We start from the raw sequence: 19,628 nt of genomic DNA, 5'->3' as shown, positions 1-19,628 counted from the left end.
TCAACTTTAATTGCTGACCGATATTGGTCGGCGTCGATCACGGGTCAACCGATACGCGTCACGGTCCACCACATAAATACCTAGTAAAAGACGATGAAAAAACTTTGAAGCGGCCATAATAGCTATCAAAGGACGGTGAGTCGACTTATGAAAAGCCTATATATCGACCATCGTCAGTTATAAAACAAATCGTGAGACGACTTCTGAAAAGCCTGTGGTTGACAATATTTGGGTATCAAAAGACCGTAGATCGACTTAGGAGATGAACGTCCTTATTTAATACTCATACAATGTAGTACAAAATTGTTTCTTTTTTTTCGGTTGCGACTTGCAAAAAAAGGCCTTAAACTTTATATTATGAGAAGGTTTGCAGTCTGGCATTGAAGAAAGGTTTGGCAGAAATTATCAAGTTTTTTCAGTTGAAAGGGCTGTTGGAAGGGTTCTTTCCCATTATAGCCCCCTCCCCCCATCATGGTAAATATACTACAAAAGGCGCTATAATGGAAAAGAGCCGATGAAATTTAATCAACGAAGCTAGTTTTATGGACTGTTTGGTCAAAATTTTAGAATTTTGGCTTTCTTAGCTCTGTAGAAACTCCGGCATCTGCTTTTCTGTGTAGTTTTGAATTCTGCCAATTAAGCAGATTAACAGATGAACTGAAAAAAGTTGAGGAACAAAAAAGAAGGTTGACAGATATTGTGTACGAGAAGACCGTAGATCGACTTCAAGAAAGACAGTGATGGAACGATATTGGGTACGAAAAGACCGTGAGTCGGCCTATGAAAAAACTATGGATGAAAAACTAAGGCCAATTTAGTGGTGCTCCAGGTCATAAGTTTTTTAAGTTACCGTATAAGGGCCGCATCAAGATCAATAAGGTGCCGAAATAAAGCTTTACCAAGTTTTTTATGATCTCGTTAGTAATAAAATAGCAAGGCAGCTGTCGGAAGACCCCCTAGTCAAGTTAACAACCGACTTCTTGAGAGTCTTCCAGTATAATTTTTTTTGTGGGTTTTACCCTCCTCCTTTCTCAACCAGGGCTTGGGACCGGCAGAGGCATAGAGTTACTATGCTCGTGCTAAACTCTGTAATTAAGATAGAAAACTAATCCCTCACCCAACCTCGACTTTATTAGTCTTTTCATTAGTTTGACCCCTCAATTACTAAAGTTTCAAGAACAATTTTTGTTTGTCATACGATCTCTTCAAAGTATAGCACTTCTCAATTTAATTTCAGATTCAACAATACCATGGAAAAAATACATTACTTTTTATCAAAAATTTTGGTGTCGTGTACTATATTATCTAGAAGAGTACGTGAAAAGACCGTTCAGGGAAAGCAAATGGTGGGTGATATTTAATGCATGGGTCACATGTTTTCCAGGTGTTTTAACCATCAAGTTTGATTTCAAATTTATAAACCAAAGGATTGTATAAACCATAAATAACCATAAATAAAAAACTCAAAAAACAATTATTTAAAAAGAGACTTTCTTTAGTTCCTCAGTGGAAAACGTTTGCTGTAAAAACCCTCTTCTCTAAAAACCGGACGACGAAGATTATTGTTGTTTATAGCAAGCAATATGTACACGAATCTTAATCTAAACATCTGTAAGGCTCTTTCTAAAAATTTACTCCAATTATGTGTTATAGATATACAACTGACTGAAAGCATACATCAAGGTTTAAAATTTTGTAAAAAAAAATAGGTCGTGACAGACAATTGGCTAAAAATAGCTTTTAAAGACCTTGATGACTTGGCTTTTCATAAGGCAAAATAAGCCTCAGAAATAGCTCACTCAATATTATGAACACCTTTTAAACAGCTTTGATGTGCGTCTTAAATACTTCTTAGATAACCTATTCGGCTGTTTTTTCTACAATCTAAAGAGCTCTCTTTTGTTAAGATCTGTTCACAATTTCCTCAATGAGAGGTCAAATTGGAGCAGTAATATCACGATTCAGTATTAAGACGAGCAGAAAACGAGTAGTTTTGCTTCAAGGCATGACATTTTTTCAAACCGCGTTACAGTTAAGTGAGAAATTGGTGTCTGATTTTGCTGCTTTTTTCGTCTCCATTTAAAAAAAGTGATGAACAGTTGCAGTTGCTTAAATACCTCAAAATGCAACCTTTTTTTAAAATATTTAGAGGCTGTTTTTGCGCATGAACTACAACCAATTGTTGTATTTCAATTGCTCTGTTTTGAGTCATAATTTAACTTAATTAGTGATTCGCATCGAAATCTAGCTGTTTTAACAAATTTGACATTCCTTGTATTCAAAAATTTATTATCGAATCTATGGATTTTTTACTCTCTCTACTCTGTCACATAACACCGATTTGTATAAAAATTTCAGCGTCTCTCTTGTGTCTCATTTTTTTTCAATTGAAAGTTTATAATTCGCAACTAACGGCTTTAACTTTTTTGACTGCACTAATTTTCAAAAACTATTAATTTTTTCAGCCTGCACCACTTTTTGTCGGTTTTTAGTTATTTTTTCACTTAGTCGCATTAATGAGAGGTCTTGATGGCCCCTTTTATTAGGCATTTGTGGGCTAATCTTCTTTTTGACTTTGGCACATCTTGTTTTCAAAAACTATTCATTTTTTTATTTTTCTTGAAGTTTTTGTTCTTGAAGTTTTTCTTGTTAAGTCACTTAGTCTCAATGACGATAGGATTCTAAGTTCTCTAATAAGTCTATGTAATAAGTCGATTTCATCCTATTTAATTTTTTTATAGCTTACACTTTTAAAGACTTTAAATTTGTTTTAGAAAGAAATCATAATTTTTTTTGGATTTGATTCTTCCCGTTTTGTATTTGGTTTCTTTTGCTGTTCTGCTGATTAGTCATTAATGATAGTTCTCATTGCTCTCTAACTTGCTATAATTGAAACAAGGATGTTCGGTAAAGTGCGTTCGTACATTAAGTTCCGACCCCGCTCATCTACATTTTTCACTTAATTGTCTACCAAATGAGGAAGAGATAAAAAAAATTAACATATCAACATAACGTTTAACAAACTACTAAAAGAATAAAACAATCTACTCTAGATGGCCTATGAGACCTGTGGCTACCATAATATGGCTACCAGAAAAAACGGCAATAAAAATCAAATGGTTAAAAATATTAATTACGACCAAAACTCCTTGTCCATTTTTTGAAAACCACTAATTACCAAATCAAAAATGCATCAGATCAAAATTATACTAAGAAGATCAACCGGTACTTTTTGGAACAAAATGCGACTTGAAACAAAATTTCCTCAATAAGACTTGGCAACAGATCGGCTAGAAATGAGCAAAAGCGGCAAAATTTTATTAAAACATTGCTTTTTTTAAAAACAAAAAGAATTTAATTTGAATTGATTAGAACATTACGCATCAAATGAAATCATTGAGAGAGTTTTTGTACCTCAAATGAGAGCGACTGAAGCCTTTCACTATCCAAGATATGTCTACGACCACGAAAAGAACGACAATTACAGGCAAAAACGAAAAATTTGCACGAAAAAATTTGCACGAAAACGATGTCCCCCCAATCAATCAAATATTAAGCTGATCATTCAAGACAATGAAAATCTTTGTTTGAATTTTTTGCAGGTGTCAAAATTTGTAAGTCAAATGACGCCAATTGTTGTGATACTGTGAAAAGAATATAAAAACCTACAAAAAAGGCCAAATTTGCAAAATTCACAAAAATTGGTTTTATGAAAACTGGTTGTTCCAAGAAGAAAGACCATTTGAGGAAAATAAAACCGTTATAAAGAGCAAATTGTATTTCAAAAGATAATAGAGAAGAATTGTAAATAGAGATGCTTAGCTACAATTTAACAGAAATAAAATTGACAGATCTCAAATATCTATCTCTTTTTTTATTAAAAACAAATATTTTCAAAATTCATAGCCAACAAAAGCCTTCGACTAAAAGAGTAGACAGTTTGTCTTGCAACTATTCGGAAAACTAATTACGACAGTTTTCTACAGTTATTAATGAGACTAAATCATAAGACTATAAAAAATCATTAAATACTAGCTCAACTAATAAGTTTCACAAACAACTTTACAAAACCACAGTATTGAAGCCGTTAAATTTAACCGCGAGTAACCATAAGATATTAACCACGAGAATATAACAACTTCATTTGCGTCTCCTTTGGTCATAATAACAACTTTTTGTAAAACAACTATCAGAAAATGGCAACAAAAAGAACCACAAAAACTGAAAAGTATCTAAATTTCACAAAATTCTTCTGAAACAAAATGTCTAAGCCCTGCAGACATCATTTAAAAAGTTTAAACAACAGAAAAATTATTGTTCGATTCAACAAAACTTTAAAAATAAAAATAGCTCAAAATAATGAGGCTAATTTACGAAAACGATACAACATTGTAAAATACGAAAAAAACGCAAACCAGAACAAAAAGGGATGAGTTGAAGAATACTATTTTTCTTTTTTTTTAGAAATTCAATTCAAAAGTCAAAACAACCCTTAGTTATTAACCGATCTCGGTTATTTAGGTTCACTTGTTTATCTAGAGTTGGCCACTTAGACCATTAATTAAACAATATTTAGCATATGACAACAAAAATTAACAACAAATAAATGGTAAAAATAAAAAACTCTACCAATTTCTGCAAGAAAACGGTGTCGCAGCCCCTCAAACCGTATGTTATGAAAACAAAAATTGTGTAAAGCTTTTTTCGGTTAAATTTTTAAATAATGTGACAATTTACAAAAGAAACAAAAACAGCAAAAACGGGCAGTTATGCACAAAAATCAGAGAATTTTGTATAGAACTCGTAGTAACAAAAGCAAAAAAACCTTCTGTTGAAAGATTTGTTCACAAAATTAGTTTTTATTTTAAGGAGTGATCTTTCAGATTGACCTGTACTTACTGAGAATAAGCAAAACGTTGACTAAAATAAATTAAAAAAATTGACAAGTTCAAAAAATCACAGAAATTCCCTTGAAACAAATACATTCAATAACATAAGAGACATTAGGTAACAACCGAATGAGAAGGGAAGGTTCACTTGCACCTCTTGAGGAACAAATTTAGAATTTTGAGTGGTTAAACTTAAAAATAGACGGCCAAAAGAATATCAATTGAAGGCAAAAGACAAGAATTCAGTTAAATTTTAATAAAACTCTTCCTCAAATCCATAAAACCATTTGGTTCTCTGAAAAGAAACTGTATTTACATTTGACCCCAATTTTACGTAAACTAACATTAAACGTAAATTAACATTAAAAAACTAAAGCAAAGTAATTTGAAAAAAAGGCAGCATCAAAATAAAAACCAAAAAATCTCTGATTCTAAGGGTCCATGATATTTTTAAACCTCTCCTTGATTTTGTCGCGCGCCCAGCAAACCAACCAAGTGTTCCAAATTTTTGCGAATTGGACCAATTGTTGAGTGGAATTCTTCAAAAAGTGAAAAAAATGCCTTTTGTATAATTCACGAGTTATATCTGCAAAAAACAGCAAATATTTAATTCAAGAAGACTTTCATACGGCGGCTAATTGCAACTAGCGTTCTTTTTGAAATTAGGGAGTATTTGTTAAGATTTCTAGGTCACTAAGACTGGCAAACTTTAACAAAGTGGATCAAAAAAAGCATATTTTGTGAATTTTTTGATGAAAAAAGTTTGAATTTTGAAAAGTTTGACAAAACTTTTAGTCAAAAAAACTTCAATCAAACAATTCGGCAACGCTCTTCTATCTCTAACGGTAACTCAACACATTGCCGTTAAAAACTTTAACTCATTTTGAATTATATTAGAGAAATTGTGCCAAATTTTAGCAAAAATTACTGAAAATGTGAACAAAAACAATCGAAAGTTCACAAAAAATTAAACCTCGATAACTCCCTGTAAAACACGAAAATCTTTTCAATTCCGTATTCTACAATGGGCGGGTTTTTTAATGATACCACGCACAATTCTCTACGACGAATATATCGGTCGGCCAAAATTGACTGAAGAGAAAAAAAACCAGTTGAGTATATATTTCCTCCCTCCCCATTAATGTGGGGGTCGGAACAATAATCGAATCGACAAAAATTTTCAGTTTATTGCGAAAAAGTTTTATCGCTTTGGAATTAGTTTTTTTTAGAAAATTATTTAAAAGTTCATTGTAGCCTGCATTTGATGTTACTTTTGTTTTGTAGTACCCAATTTGTTTTCCTTGAAGTTGGTACGCGCTGTCTGACTTTGTTTAGTGCAATGGATGTTAAAGACTTCAAATTTTATGCGCATCTGTCAATGGTTTGGATGCCACTTGTTTTTAGTGACAACTTAAAAAGAGGTTTTCGTCAAAAGTTAGTTACCTTTTCATTTTGTTTCTCAGTGGCTTCCTACAATGTTGGAGTTTGATGTTTTAACTCCCATGGTGCAAAGGAATTTCGAATTTTACGTTTTTTCAAGTAGTTATGTTATCCTTATTTTTCTAAGAGTTAAATAAAATTGATTTTTGTTAGCATTTGTTCAATTCGCTGAATTGTAATTCAAGACAGGTCCCGCTATGTTTTCATTTTCTTGCCTTAGGGTGTATTCTCGCCGTTCCAATAAACTTAGTTCTCTAATAGTGAACTAAAGTTACTTCATGTTTGTTTTTTTCAGTTCTTAGAACTGTGATGCGGGACTGGTCCTGCTAAGTTTTCATTTTGTTGCACAAGGATGCTTTCTCCCCGCTCCATTAGCAACAAAAAATGTAGCAGTTTTATCAGGATATAGATTAAATCAGATTGAGGATCTTAAAAGTTGTCACTTTCGTTTGTTTTATGCATATCATTCACATAAAAGAACAGAAATTATTGACCAGCTACCCAGCCTTAGGAAAAGCAGGTGTTAAAGAAACCCATGCTAGTAAAATGTTCTGCAATTTGTAAACAAAATATTTGAAATTATTGAGATAAGAACATAGTAGATTGAAAACAGGACCTCTGAACCCTTAATCACTACAAATTTTAGTTATTTGTTTTATCTACCTTAAGGATGTTCCGGTTCTGATACAAGTTCTAGATGTAAATACGGCACGAACATAATAATTCTTAATTTCGTGCCGTATTTAAACCCAGAACTGTATAATGATGCGACAAAGATTTTTCAGTCAGATTTTTGCAAGGATTTTCAATCGCAAGCATGACCGCGTCTACATTACTTCTTTCAGCTTTAAAATGAAACTGTGACACGGTACTAAATATGACACGAGTTTCTTTCGTACAATTTTTTTTTCAATTTTTTTCCATCATTTGGCGTGGTCCGTAACTTTATCTCTTTTTTATATGGAAGGGCTGCTGAAATTTTATGGCAAATCGGGCATATACGGTTGTAAAAACATTTGTTTAAGTAGCTCAAATATAGAGGTCAGATGACAAATAAATTGCAATGAAAATTAGTGTTCGTTACAATTTCACTATAGTGCTGTTGTATGACTTTTGGATGTGAAACCGTGCAAAATTCTTTCTTTCTTTTAACAATCACATGTGTTGGCTTGTTATTTAGTAGTGACTGCAAAACATTGTTTGAAGAAAGCGACAGTGATTTGGCTGAGCATGGGAGCAGCTGATCACAAAAAGAGTGAGAATCAAGTCACTCTCGACAGGGAATCTATTCAAATGCACCCGGACAGTAACATTGATCTGGGTCTGCTCATGCTGCCGAAAGACAAAACGATTCGGTAGGTGACAAGAATCCTAGCTTAGAGGTCGAGGTATGAAATAATCAGATGCTCAACCCAGGTAATCTGGTAAGAGTTGAAAACAGGTTACTGATTTGCTTACGCCGTTCAGGTTTGTCAGTGGCAAAATACAGCCCCTGCCTCTTCCACCTGATGGGTTCAGGGTACAGAAGGGGCAAACGGTGACTGTGTCTGGCTGGGGCTATAAGTGCTCAAACCCTGAGTGCAAGAAACAAGATCTGATGAATTCACAACTGCATGTTAGTGACAGGCTCATTATTAAGTCTAACACACAGAGGTTTACCGTGCCTCTCTAAAATAATAGAAATTGTTTTGAGGAATCAAATCAATGATTACCTGAACAAAAATACACTCTTCAGTAAAAATAAATATGGCTTTCGAAAAAAACGATCTACCATAGACGCTATGATGTATATTACTGCATTCATTAGGAAAGAAACAGAACAAAACAATTTTGTTTCAGCAGCATTGATAGATCTCTCACAGGCTTTCGATTCAATAAACCATTCAATACTCGAAACTAAACTGGTTAGACTGCGTTTTGAGACCTCGGCAATCCATTTAATGAAAAGTTTTTTATTCGAGCGAATGCAGGCGGCAGTTTTACAGAAACTTAAATCTGATGAAATGAGAATTGATAGGGGAGTTCTTCAAGGTACGGTGCTGGGTACACTCATTTTTAATATCTTTATCATTGATATGCAAACGTACGCTTATAGCAATACAGAACTGATACAATATGCAAATGATACGTTGATTCTGACATCTGACAAAAATCTTGAAGAAAATAAACAAAAATAGCAGCCAGCGCCAATAATCTTGTAAAATTTCATTATTTAACAAAAGTTCATTATATTCAACAAAAACTTCAAAAAACATCAGAATGAAACATTGATAGTTAACAACTCCCATATTATTGAAAAAGCCGAGGCGAAATACCTAGGTGTACATGTTGACAGTCAATTGAGATTTCAAAATGAGGTAAAATTTTTAATTAGGAAGACGGCTCAAGGCACTAAAACGATTTAATAAGAAACTCAAAAACCTAGAAACATGCTCAAACTTCTCAATGCACTTGTTTTCAGTCAATTAGATTACTCAGCGGTCGTGTTATATTCAACAGAAAAAATTAGCTAACATCTAAAGAAAAACAAATCAACTGGGCCTTGAAAGCAAATTTCAATAGGAGGAAATCTGATTCCACCAAATAACTACAAAAAGAGCAAAGTCTTATTGCGAATTAGTTTGTTTTAAGAAAAAAATTGTAATTTCTGGAAAATTGAAAAAGGGGCTTCTCTCGTCTTTTGTTATTACACTTGGCCAACCACTCCCGACTCGGACAACTGCAGAATCAAATAGAACAAAGAAACTTTTCTGCAAATATAGCTTTAAAAGCAATAAGGTGCGGTATGGTTTTGTTCGTTCTGCAATAAAAAGTTATAATGACCTCCCGCATTCCATAAAAAGAAACGCCAATAAGAAAAACTTTAAATCCCACTAAGTCAATTTTCAATTGAAAAAGTTTAAAGCAAATCCAGATTAGCCTTAGTTACTAATTCACCCTGGTTTGATTTTAATTTCAAGAGCATTTGATTTGCTGGGCTTACTTACTAATTCATTATCAAAATTTAGTTATTTGACATGTCTATTGTTTGACACGAAAAATATCACAAGAATTAATTTTGTAAAAAACTGACATCAGGTAATATGTAGTTGAATTTTTCTCCAATTATGATTTGGAGCAAAACTTACGTTAGACCACGGGATTTTAAAAGTAATCAAGTTAGCAGTTACAGAAACACTACATACTAGTGCGCCAACCACAATGCGAAGGGCAATTCGGCCCTTTTCAGCCATCGTTTTCTATGAAACATATCTCAAAACATGTAAAATTGGCTGAAAAATGGAATTATGGACATGAAAGAATTGTTTGGAAATTGCTTTAATTTTTTTCATCAAATTCCACGAAATGGGCAGTTTGGTCATTTTGTGGAATTAGATGCAAAAGCGCGCCCTTCAGATTGCTCACATTAAAAACTACAATTTTCTACAGTTTAAGGAATTCCAATTTTACACGCTATGTACTTTAGAATCCACAAATAAGCAAGTAATTAATCTTCGTTTAAGTAGCTAATTATCCGAATTCAAACAGGCTGAAAAAAACAAAGTGAGTCAACAGTTCCGGATCATTCAAACTAAATAATGCATAGTTACACAAACTACATTATGAATTAAAATTTGCAGTGTACGTTTGATTATATAATATTTGTTTATTTAAGAGAACAACCACATGCGAATGATTTTGGCTAAAAGTTTCGATAGTATAGGTTATAATTTCTAGTTAAGATATTTTCATTTAAAAAAATAATTATTTGGACAAAACTGCTAAAATTTTTATTAGAGCCGACTCAAAAAGACCAGCTTGTAAAGCTGGCAAAACAAGTCAGTACAGGCTGAAGTATAGTGCCCGATCAATTGTCTAAGAATGCGTAATTGCTTTATCAATTTGCGGAAAGTCTTTCATTAAGAAAAGTGATCAGTAGTTATTTCATTTTTCTCTCATCTGTTTAACCTCATATTCCAAAAAAAAACTTTATATTATGTTTTTAGAAATGTTAATTAGAAATAAAACTCTTTCCAATCTATTGTTCATGACTTTTTGCTGGAAGGCCAGTATGATGGAAAACATTCGTAATTTGATTATTTTGTGAAATTTTCAACAGCTAATATAAAAAATTTTTCATTATCCGAATTGAAATTACCGGATTTCAGCGGCAATTACAATTGGGTTTTAAGATGGATTAGTTCTGCTTTAGTACAATCAACACCAACTGGATAAATTAAATTTAACTAAACGCGTTTTCACATGTTTAATTGTGGAATCTGGTGACAACTTTTGTCACCATTTTTCACAATCTACACTCGTTTTCCACAAAAAACAAAATAAGGAATATGCTGACCAAATTTGTCACCATATACCACAAAATAAGCCATTTTGTGAAGTTTGTGTTAATCTTGTTGAAGTTCCATTTGGTTAGTGCGCTAGCCTCTAACGAAAACTTCCGTACACTGAAAATACACCCGGGTCGAGAGGTCAGCGCCGTTTCAGCGCATTATTTTGTAAGAAATGCGCTGAATGCGCTGAAATTATGTAAGAAATGCGCTGAATGCGCTGAAATGCGCTGAAATGTGGAGAAGGCGCTGAAAATTCAAAATTTCAGCGCATTTTCAGCGGACTTCTTACATAATTTCAGCGCTTTTTCAGCACATTTCTTGCATAAGTTTCAGCACTTTATTCAGCGCAATTCTTACAAAGTTTCAGCGCAAATTCAGCGCATCCGTGGAAAAAATTCAGCGCTTTTGAAAAAATTTAGAAGCAAAAAAAATTCAGCGCATTTCTTACAAAGTTTCAGCGCAAATTCAGCGCATCCGTGGAAAAAATTCAGCGCTTTTGAAAAAATTTAGAAGCAAAAAAATTTCAGCGCATTTCTTACAAAGTTTCAGCGCAAATTCAGCGCATCCGTGGAAAAAATTCAGCGCTTTTGAAAAAATTTAGAAGCAAAAAAATTTCAGCGCATTTCTTACAAAGTTTCAGCGCAAATTCAGCGCATCCGTCGAAAAAATTCAGCGCTTTTGAAAAAATTTAGAAGCAAAAAAATTTCAGCGCATTTCTTACAAAGTTTCAGCGCAAATTCAGCGCATCCGTCGAAAAAATTCAGCGCTTTTGAAAAAATTTAGAAGAAAAAAAATTTCAGCGCATTTCTTACAAAGTTTCAGCGCAAATTCAGCGCATCCGTCGAAAAAATTCAGCGCTTTTGTAAAAAATTTAGAAGCAAAAAAATTTCAGCGCAATTCTTAAAAAGTTTCAGCGCAAATTCAGCGCATCCGTCGAAAAAATTCAGCGCTTTTGAAAAAATTTAGAAGCAAAAAAATTTCAGCGCAATTCTTAAAAAGTTTCAGCGCAAATTCAGCGCATCCGTCGAAAAAATTCAGCACTTTGAGAAAAATTGGAAGAAAAGAAATTTCAGCGCATTTCTTACAAAGTTTCAGCGCAAATTCAGCGCATCCGTCGAAAAAATTCAGCGCTTTTGAAAAAATTTAGAAGCAAAAAAATTTCAGCCCATTTTGAACTACTTTTTCCCACAAAAATAGTTCGATTGTCGTTTGAAAAGTTATTTCTGTTAACACTTCGTCTTCTAAATAGTCAAATGGGTGAAGATAATTAAACTTGCTGTTGTTGCTGGCTTAGGTAGGTAACGCCTTCTTTGAATTTTCAGTGACATAGCGAAAAGTCACTAACATTTAATTTACAAAAATGAAACAAATATTGGACCGAGTTGCGTCATTTAAATGTCGTTTGAATATGGTTGCGGACGAGCCCGAAAAATCGGATACTAATAAGTATTTACAGAATATCTCCTAAAGTACGTTACAATATTAATCGGGGTTGGTCCCATTTGCTTGATTCCAAACCGCTCTTGTTTTTCCTTCTATAACCTTGCCTGAACCGTTGTGGTAAACAAGTTATTCAAGACCAAGGATGAAAAATAAAGGTATCAAAAAATATCTGTCTCGCAGAGCCTGAAATCGAGATTTTAATTTACGTTTTTATTGATATCTCCAAAAATAAGGCATCAAATTGATTTTCAGCGTAAAAAATTGTTGTTCCTAAACCCTTCTTGTCTGCCCAATTAACTGATTTTCTAAATCATCCTGACCTAAGAAATTATATGTGAATTTGAAAAGGTAAATTTTACAAAGCATTTTTTGAAATGATGTAGTATTTCAAGAAAATCTCTTAAAGCACATCACCAAATTAATCGAGTTTGGTCGCTCTAGCTTGATGGTGAACTTTTTTTGCTTTTCCTACTGTGCCGTTGCCTGAACCATTCTATTGAAGAATTTATTCAAGGCCAAAGACAAAAAATTGATATCTGTCTCTCATCAGGGCCTGAAATCGAAGTTTTTGTTTTAGCTTTTTGTTGATATCTCCTAAAATACTGGATCAAATTGAGCTTAGAGATAGCAATTTGTTGTTCTTAAACCGTTCTGGCTCGACATGTAGTCGATCTTCTAAATCAATTTGCCCAAAAAAAATTGAGTTTAAATTTGAAAAGTTAAAGTTTATAAAGCGTTTTTGAAATGATGTGGTATTTCAAGAAAATCGCCTCAAGTATTTTACTATATTAATCGGGTTTAGTCGTCTTTGCTTGATACTGAATTGTTCTTGTTTTCCCTTCTTTGCCGTTGCCTGAATCTTTCTGGTGAAAAAGTTGCTCAAAACCAAAGACAAATAAATTTGATATCTCTCTCATCAGGTCCTGAAATCGAAGTATTGTTTTACCTTTTTATTCATATCTCCTAAATTTTCGTATCAAATTGACTCTCAGAGGTAGCAACTCGTTGTTCCTAAACACTTCTGGCATTCCATTCAGTTGATTTTTTAAATCAACCTGACCAAAAAAATTAAGTCTAAATTTGAAAAGGTAAAATTTATGAAGCGTTTTTCGAGACATTGTAGTTTTTGAAGCGAATCTCCTAAAGCACATACCCAAACTAATAGATTTTAGTCGCATTTACCTGATACTGAACCGTTCTTGTTGTCCCGTCATTCCCGTTGCCTGAACCATTCTGGTGAAAAAGTTATTTAAGGCCAAAAAAAAATTGGTATCTGTCTTTCATCAGGGCCCGAAATTTTGGTTTTTGTGTCTCTTATAGTGCATCAATATCTCCTAAATTACTGATTACAACATGCTCTTCTGTTGGCTCCTTTAGATTTTTGGAATCTTTAATTTTTGAAAGTTCATCATTTTTTGTTTATTGCGAAATCATGAATTCTTGTTTGAGTTCTTTTTTTTCAAATCACACAAAACACGCTGGCCTTTAGAGCGAGGTGGGAATTTTTTCCCAATTCGCGGTAGAGGTTTTGGGTGTTCATAACTACTGAGTGGACTCGAATTGTAACCAGAATTGTCCACGTGGCGCCGTTTTTAGCCGTTCTGCTTATTTGATAGAGAAGTTGGTGTCTCCCATTAGCCAAAAAGTCGGGGGTACGCTTCATGTGTTTGACAATTTCTCCCAAACTACTGTACCAAAATGGACGGGCAATGTCGAATTTTTGATCGTCTGAAACCCATCCTAATTGCCTTGTTTATTAGTTTCTCAAGTTGGCAAATATTTCAAAAAGTTGGAGGAAAGAACTTGTTTTATCACATTGAAAAACGAACTTAATGTTTTAAACTTTTTCGAATTTTTCACTCATTTTTTGACCAAAACGAGTGGTTATTGGCCTGACATGTTGCTTTTAAGACGTTCTTCACTGGAATGGCTCGTCACAGTCCAAAAAATATTCTTGAGAGCTGCTATTCAAAGATGAATTGCGGAAAAATGCATCTGTTCTCAAATTTTGTGGTTGAGTGGTGTTTTGCTTAATGGAACAACTGTTTCGTCCTGCGTTTTGTGTTTTCTAGACACTATTTAAGTTGTGGAAGCTAATTGTATCAAATATTGGGGTTAACTCAACATTTTTCTTTTTTGGCGATTTCATGAAATTTCTGTGGATGTTGTTTTATGTCAAAACACACAAAACATCATAACCTTCATGGTGAGGTGGGAAATTTTTTCCCACCTCACCATGAAGGTTTGCCGTGACCTAGAACGTGGAAGTGGACCAGAATTACACCCACAAGTACGCCGGGAACGCTGTTTCACGTTGTTTTACGTCGGTTCCGGAGATTTTGGGCTTCGATTTTAGCCCAAAAAATGGGGTACAGAACAGTACTTTGTTAATATCTTCTAAAGTACTGTACCAAATTAAACGGGAGTGGTCGCATTTTGTTAGCACTGAACCCCTCTTGTTTGCAGTGTTTGGTTGGTTTCCCAAATCGGCCTAACCAAAAAGTTATTAATGTTCAAATTTGAAATAGTCCGAATTTTCGGGCTATCATGGGTGACCCAATTTTCGGTACCACAAAACAGTGGATTTAAGGTACATATTATAGTGTTTTAGAATCCTCAGATAGTGGGGAGTAATTCCCTGTATAAATCATAGGGTGTTTTCTGGAGTCTCGATGGTCAATTTTAGCTCTGCAGCTCATTTCTTCTTCCATTTTGGGGTCCTGGTACGACGCCTTGTTTTTGAAATATCTCCTCGTAGAGTGCACCGATTTTGGATTTTTTGCATATTTGAACGTGTCATGAGCAGAGCTTTCAGACTATATATATTACTTATAGCGTTTTCCTTACCAGTTTGGAAATATTGACCGGTACAGGGACAGTCAGTTTTGGCCATATTGGAGAGAAGACCCACCTGCCGAGCCGATAAAAACTTGGTCAAAAACGTTGTGGAACGTTGAAATATGGCTGGGTAGATCCCCTGTGATATGGCAAAGGTTGTCACAAAATTTGGTTGTTATAACCAAACTCCTTGGTTATGAGTTTGATGAGTTCAGATGAAGACTTGTGCTTCTGAAGCATATGGTACGGTACCTTATTTTTGCTATAACTCCTCGAAGAATGAACCGATTGGGCTCATTTTTTAATCTGATGCGTATCTCAAGCCGTGCTACAAACTGTAGTAAGGACGTTTATTTTTGTTCAGCCGTTTTAGAGAAATTGGCCAGTAAACTTGCCCTCGTTTTAGCCCCAGAAGAGGTTGACACCAGCGTTGACACCGTTTTGTCACCTTGAAACTTTGAACTGTGTTTTGGAAAATTAGTGTTTTGAACAGCCCGTTTCACGCAGATTCCGAATATGTATACTTTATATATCATTTTCTGTGGTTTAGGTGTTCAATTTTAGCTCTGGAGGTGGTGTATCTCTCCTCCATGGTCATTTCGTACGGTACCTTCTTTTTGCTATAACTCCTCGAAGAAAGAACCGATTGGGCTCATTTTTTAATATGATGCGTATCTCAAGCAGTGCTACCAACTGTACTAAGGGCGTTTTTTTTGTTCAGCCGTTTTCGAGAAATTGGCCAGGGAACTTGGCCCCGGTTTGACCTCCTGGAGCGGTTGACACCATCCGGTTGACACCTTTGGTAGATGCTTTTCCGCGCGATCTGAGTTCCATGGCATTGTTCCGGAACTCATGCCAAAATTTGGCGTTGGTTTTTTGGTGTTTGGGGGGGGGGGGTGGGGGTCGTTTTGCGTTTTGGGGGGGTCGTTTGGGGGGGGGGTGGCGGTTTGGTGCCACCCCCCCCCCCAAACGACCCCCCCAAAACGCCACCTGCTCTTCTTGGGAGGGTGTCGCGGGGTGGGGGTGGCCGTGCGTCTTGTGTGTTGTCTTTGATGTTCTTTTATGTGTACTAACAAAATGTTTTTTCAGAGTTCTTGCTTTGCTTCTCTGCTGCCGTCTCCCAGGTGAGTTCTTCCCGCTTCTTTGCTCGCTAGCTTGGCTAGCTTTCGCTTTCTCTCGGTCTGGTTTGCTCTGCATTGCAGAGCTGCGGTTTTCGGACTGGTTTTCTGGTCCGTGTTCCCACATCGTGGGAATGTGTTCTTGCAAAGCAAGAAGGTTCGTTGAAGCTTTGCGCTTATCTTGGTTTTTCTTTTTTGCCTTTTTTTGTTTGCTTTCGTTTTCGGTCTGGTTTGCTCTGCACCGCAGAGCTGCTGTTTTCGGACCGGTTTTCTGGTTCGTGTTCCCACATCGTGGGAATGTGTTCTTGCAAAGCAAGAAGGTTCGTTGAAGCTTTGCGCTCTTCTTGGTTTTTCATTTTTGCATTTTTTTGTTTGCTTTCGTTTTCTTTTTTAGTCTGGTTTGCTTTGCACCGCACAGCTTCGGTTTTTCGAGGCGCTCTTTTGGCCTGAAATCTCACCTCACTGGAGTTGTTTTTGCAAAGCCATTTTCTGATCTAGCTGGTCTTAGAATAAAGTACTTAATAGGTTGTCAAATTTCGAGCTCAAAAAATATTCTTGTGCGTTTTCATAAAAAAGTGATTTTCAGCCTTGTCAAGGACTTGTTCAAATGAATTGAGAGTCTACGTAAGAGTGTCATAGTCCTAGTAGGTTCTAAAGGAGCCCTAATTGTTGATCTAGCTGGTCTGGGAAAAACGTACTTAATAGGTTGTCAAATTTCGAGCTCAAAAAAGATTCTTGTGCGTTTTCATAAAAAGTGATTTTCAGCCTAGTCAAGGACTTGTTCAATTGAATTGAGAGTCTACGTAAGAGTGTCATAGTCCTAGTAGGTTCTAAAGGAGCCCTAATTGTTGATCTAGCTGGTCTGGGAAAAACGTACTTAATAGGTTGTCAAATTTCGAGCTCAAAAAATTTTCTTGTGCGTTTTCATAAAAAGTGATTTTGAGCACAATCAAGGACTTGTTCAATTGAATTGAGAGTCTACATAGGAGTGTCATATTCCTAGTAGGTTCTAAAGGAGCCCTAATTGTTGATCTGGCTGGTCTGAGAAAAACGTACTTAATATGTTGTCAAATTTCGAGCTCAAAAAATTTTCTTGTGCGTCTTCATAAAAAGTATTTTCAGCCTAGTCAAGGACTCGTTCAATTGAATTGAGAGTCGACGTAGGAGTGTCATAGTCCTAGTAGTTTATAAGGGTGCCATAATTGTTGATCTAGCTGGTCTTAGAATAAAGTACTTGATAGGTTGTCAAATTTCGAGCTCAAAAAATTTTCTTATGCGTTTTCATAAAAAAGTGATTTTCAGCCTAGTCAAGGACTTGTTCAATTGAATTGAGAGTCTACGTAGGAGTGTCATAGTCCTAGTAGGTTCTGAAGGAGCCCTAAGTGTTGATCTAGCTGGTCTGAGAAAAACGTACTTAATAGGTTGTCAAATTTCGAGCTCAAAAAATATTCTTGTGCGTTTTCATAAAAAAGTGATTTTCAGCCTAGTCAAGGTCTTGTTCAATTGAATTGAGAGTCTACGCAGGAGTGTCATAGTCCTAGTAGGTTCTAATAGAGCCCCAATTGTTGATCTAGCTGGTCTGGGAAAAACGTACTTAATAGGTTGTCAAATTTTGAGCTCAAAAAATATTCTTGTGCGTTTTCATAAAAAGTGATTTTCGGCCTTGTCAAGGACTTGTTTAATTGAATTGAGAGTCTACGTAGGAGTGTCATAGTCCTAGTAGGTTCTAAAGGAGCCCTAATTGTTGATCTAGCTGGTCTGGGAAAAACGTACTTAATAGGTCGTCAAATTTCGAGCCCAAAAAATATTCTTGTGCGTTTTCATAAAAGGTGATTTTCAGCCTAGTCAAGGACTTGTTCAATTGAATTGAGAGTCTATGTAGGAGTGTCATAGTCCTAGTAGGTTCTAAAGGAGCCCTAATTGTTGATCTAGCTGGTCTGGGAAAAACGTACTTAATAGGTCGTCAAATTTCGAGCCCAAAAAATATTCTTGTGCGTTTTCATAAAAAGTGGTTTTCAGCACAGTCAAGGACTTGTTCAATTGAATTGAGGCTCTACGTAGGAGTGTCATATTCCTAGTAGGTTCTAAAGGAGCCCTAATTGGTGATCTAGCTGGTCTGGGAAAAACGTACTTAATAGGTCGTCAAATTTCGAGCCCAAAAAATATTCTTGTGCGTTTTCATAAAAAGTGGTTTTCAGCACAGTCAAGGACTTGTTCAATTGAATTGAGAGTCTACGTAGGAGTGTCATAGTCCTAGTAGGTTCTAATAGAGCCCTAATTGTTGATCTAGCTGGTCTGGGAAAAACGTACTTAATAGGTTGTCAAATTTTGAGCTCAAAAAATATTCTTGTGCGTTTTTATAAAAAGTGATTTTCGGCCTTGTCAAGGACTTGTTTAATTGAATTGAGAGTCTACGTAGGAGTGTCATAGTCCTAGTAGGTTCTAAAGGAGCCCTAATTGTTGATCTAGCTGGTCTGGGAAAAACGTACTTAATAGGTCGTCAAATTTCGAGCCCAAAAAATATTCTTGTGCGTTTTCATAAAAAGTGGTTTTCAGCACAGTCAAGGACTTGTTCAATTGAATTGAGGGTCTACGTAGGAGTGTCATATTCCTAGTAGGTTCTAAAGGAGCCCTAATTGGTGATCTAGCTGGTCTGGGAAAAACGTACTTAATAGGTTGTCAAATTTTGAGCTCAAAAAATATTCTTGTGCGTTTTTATAAAAAGTGATTTTCGGCCTTGTCAAGGACTTGTTCAATTGAATTGAGAGTCTACGTAGGAGTGTCATAGTCCTAGTAGGTTCTGAAGGAGCCCTAAGTTTTGATCTAGCTGGTCTGAGAAAAACGTACTTAATAGGTCGTCAAATTTCGAGCCCAAAAAATATTCTTGTGCGTTTTCATAAAAAGTGGTTTTCAGCACAGTCAAGGACTTGTTCAATTGAATTGAGGGTCTACGTAGGAGTGTCATATTCCTAGTAGGTTCTAAAGGAGCCCTAATTGGTGATCTAGCTGGTCTGGGAAAAACGTACTTAATAGGTCGTCAAATTTCGAGCCCAAAAAATATTCTTGTGCGTTTTCATAAAAAGTGGTTTTCAGCACAGTCAAGGACTTGTTCAATTGAATTGAGAGTCTACGTAGGAGTGTCATAGTCCTAGTAGGTTCTAAAGGAGCCCTAATTGTTGATCTAGCTGGTCTGGGAAAAACGTACTTAATAGGTCGTCAAATTTCGAGCCCAAAAAATATTCTTGTGCGTTTTCATAAAAAGTGGTTTTCAGCACAGTCAAGGACTTGTTCAATTGAAATGAGGGTCTACGTAGGAATGTCATATTCCTAGTAGGTTCTATTGGAGGGCTAATTGTTGATCTAGCTGGTCTGAGAAAAAAGTAGTTAATACGTTGTCAAATTTCGAGCTCAAAAATTATTCTTATGCAGTTTCATAAAAAGTCTCTTTCAGTATAGTCAAGGACTTGTTCAAATGATTTGAGGGTCTAAGTTGGAGTGTCATAGTCCTAGTAGGTTCTAATGGAGGGATAATTGTTGATCTAGCTGGTCTGAGAAAAAGTTACTTAATA

At 35.4% G+C, this 19,628-nt stretch overlaps 1 protein-coding gene across 1 annotated transcript in view; it reads left to right on the top strand.

Moving 5' to 3' along the window:
• The window catches only part of LOC142340360 (trypsin-7-like), a 66,464-nt gene that overhangs the window by 3,776 nt on the left and 43,060 nt on the right, over positions 1–19,628 (top strand). Inside the window, exons 3-4 of the mRNA XM_075390934.1 lie at positions 7,510–7,684; positions 7,797–7,944. Of these exons, the coding sequence (XP_075247049.1) occupies positions 7,510–7,684; positions 7,797–7,944 (323 nt within the window). The remainder of the gene's footprint in view (positions 1–7,509; positions 7,685–7,796; positions 7,945–19,628) is intronic.

This window comes from Convolutriloba macropyga, chromosome 5, assembly GCF_964194025.1.
Source record: "Convolutriloba macropyga chromosome 5, txConMacr16.3, whole genome shotgun sequence".
Taxonomy (NCBI): domain Eukaryota; kingdom Metazoa; phylum Xenacoelomorpha; order Acoela; family Convolutidae; genus Convolutriloba; species Convolutriloba macropyga.
This window is presented reverse-complemented; position numbering and strand designations above follow the sequence as displayed.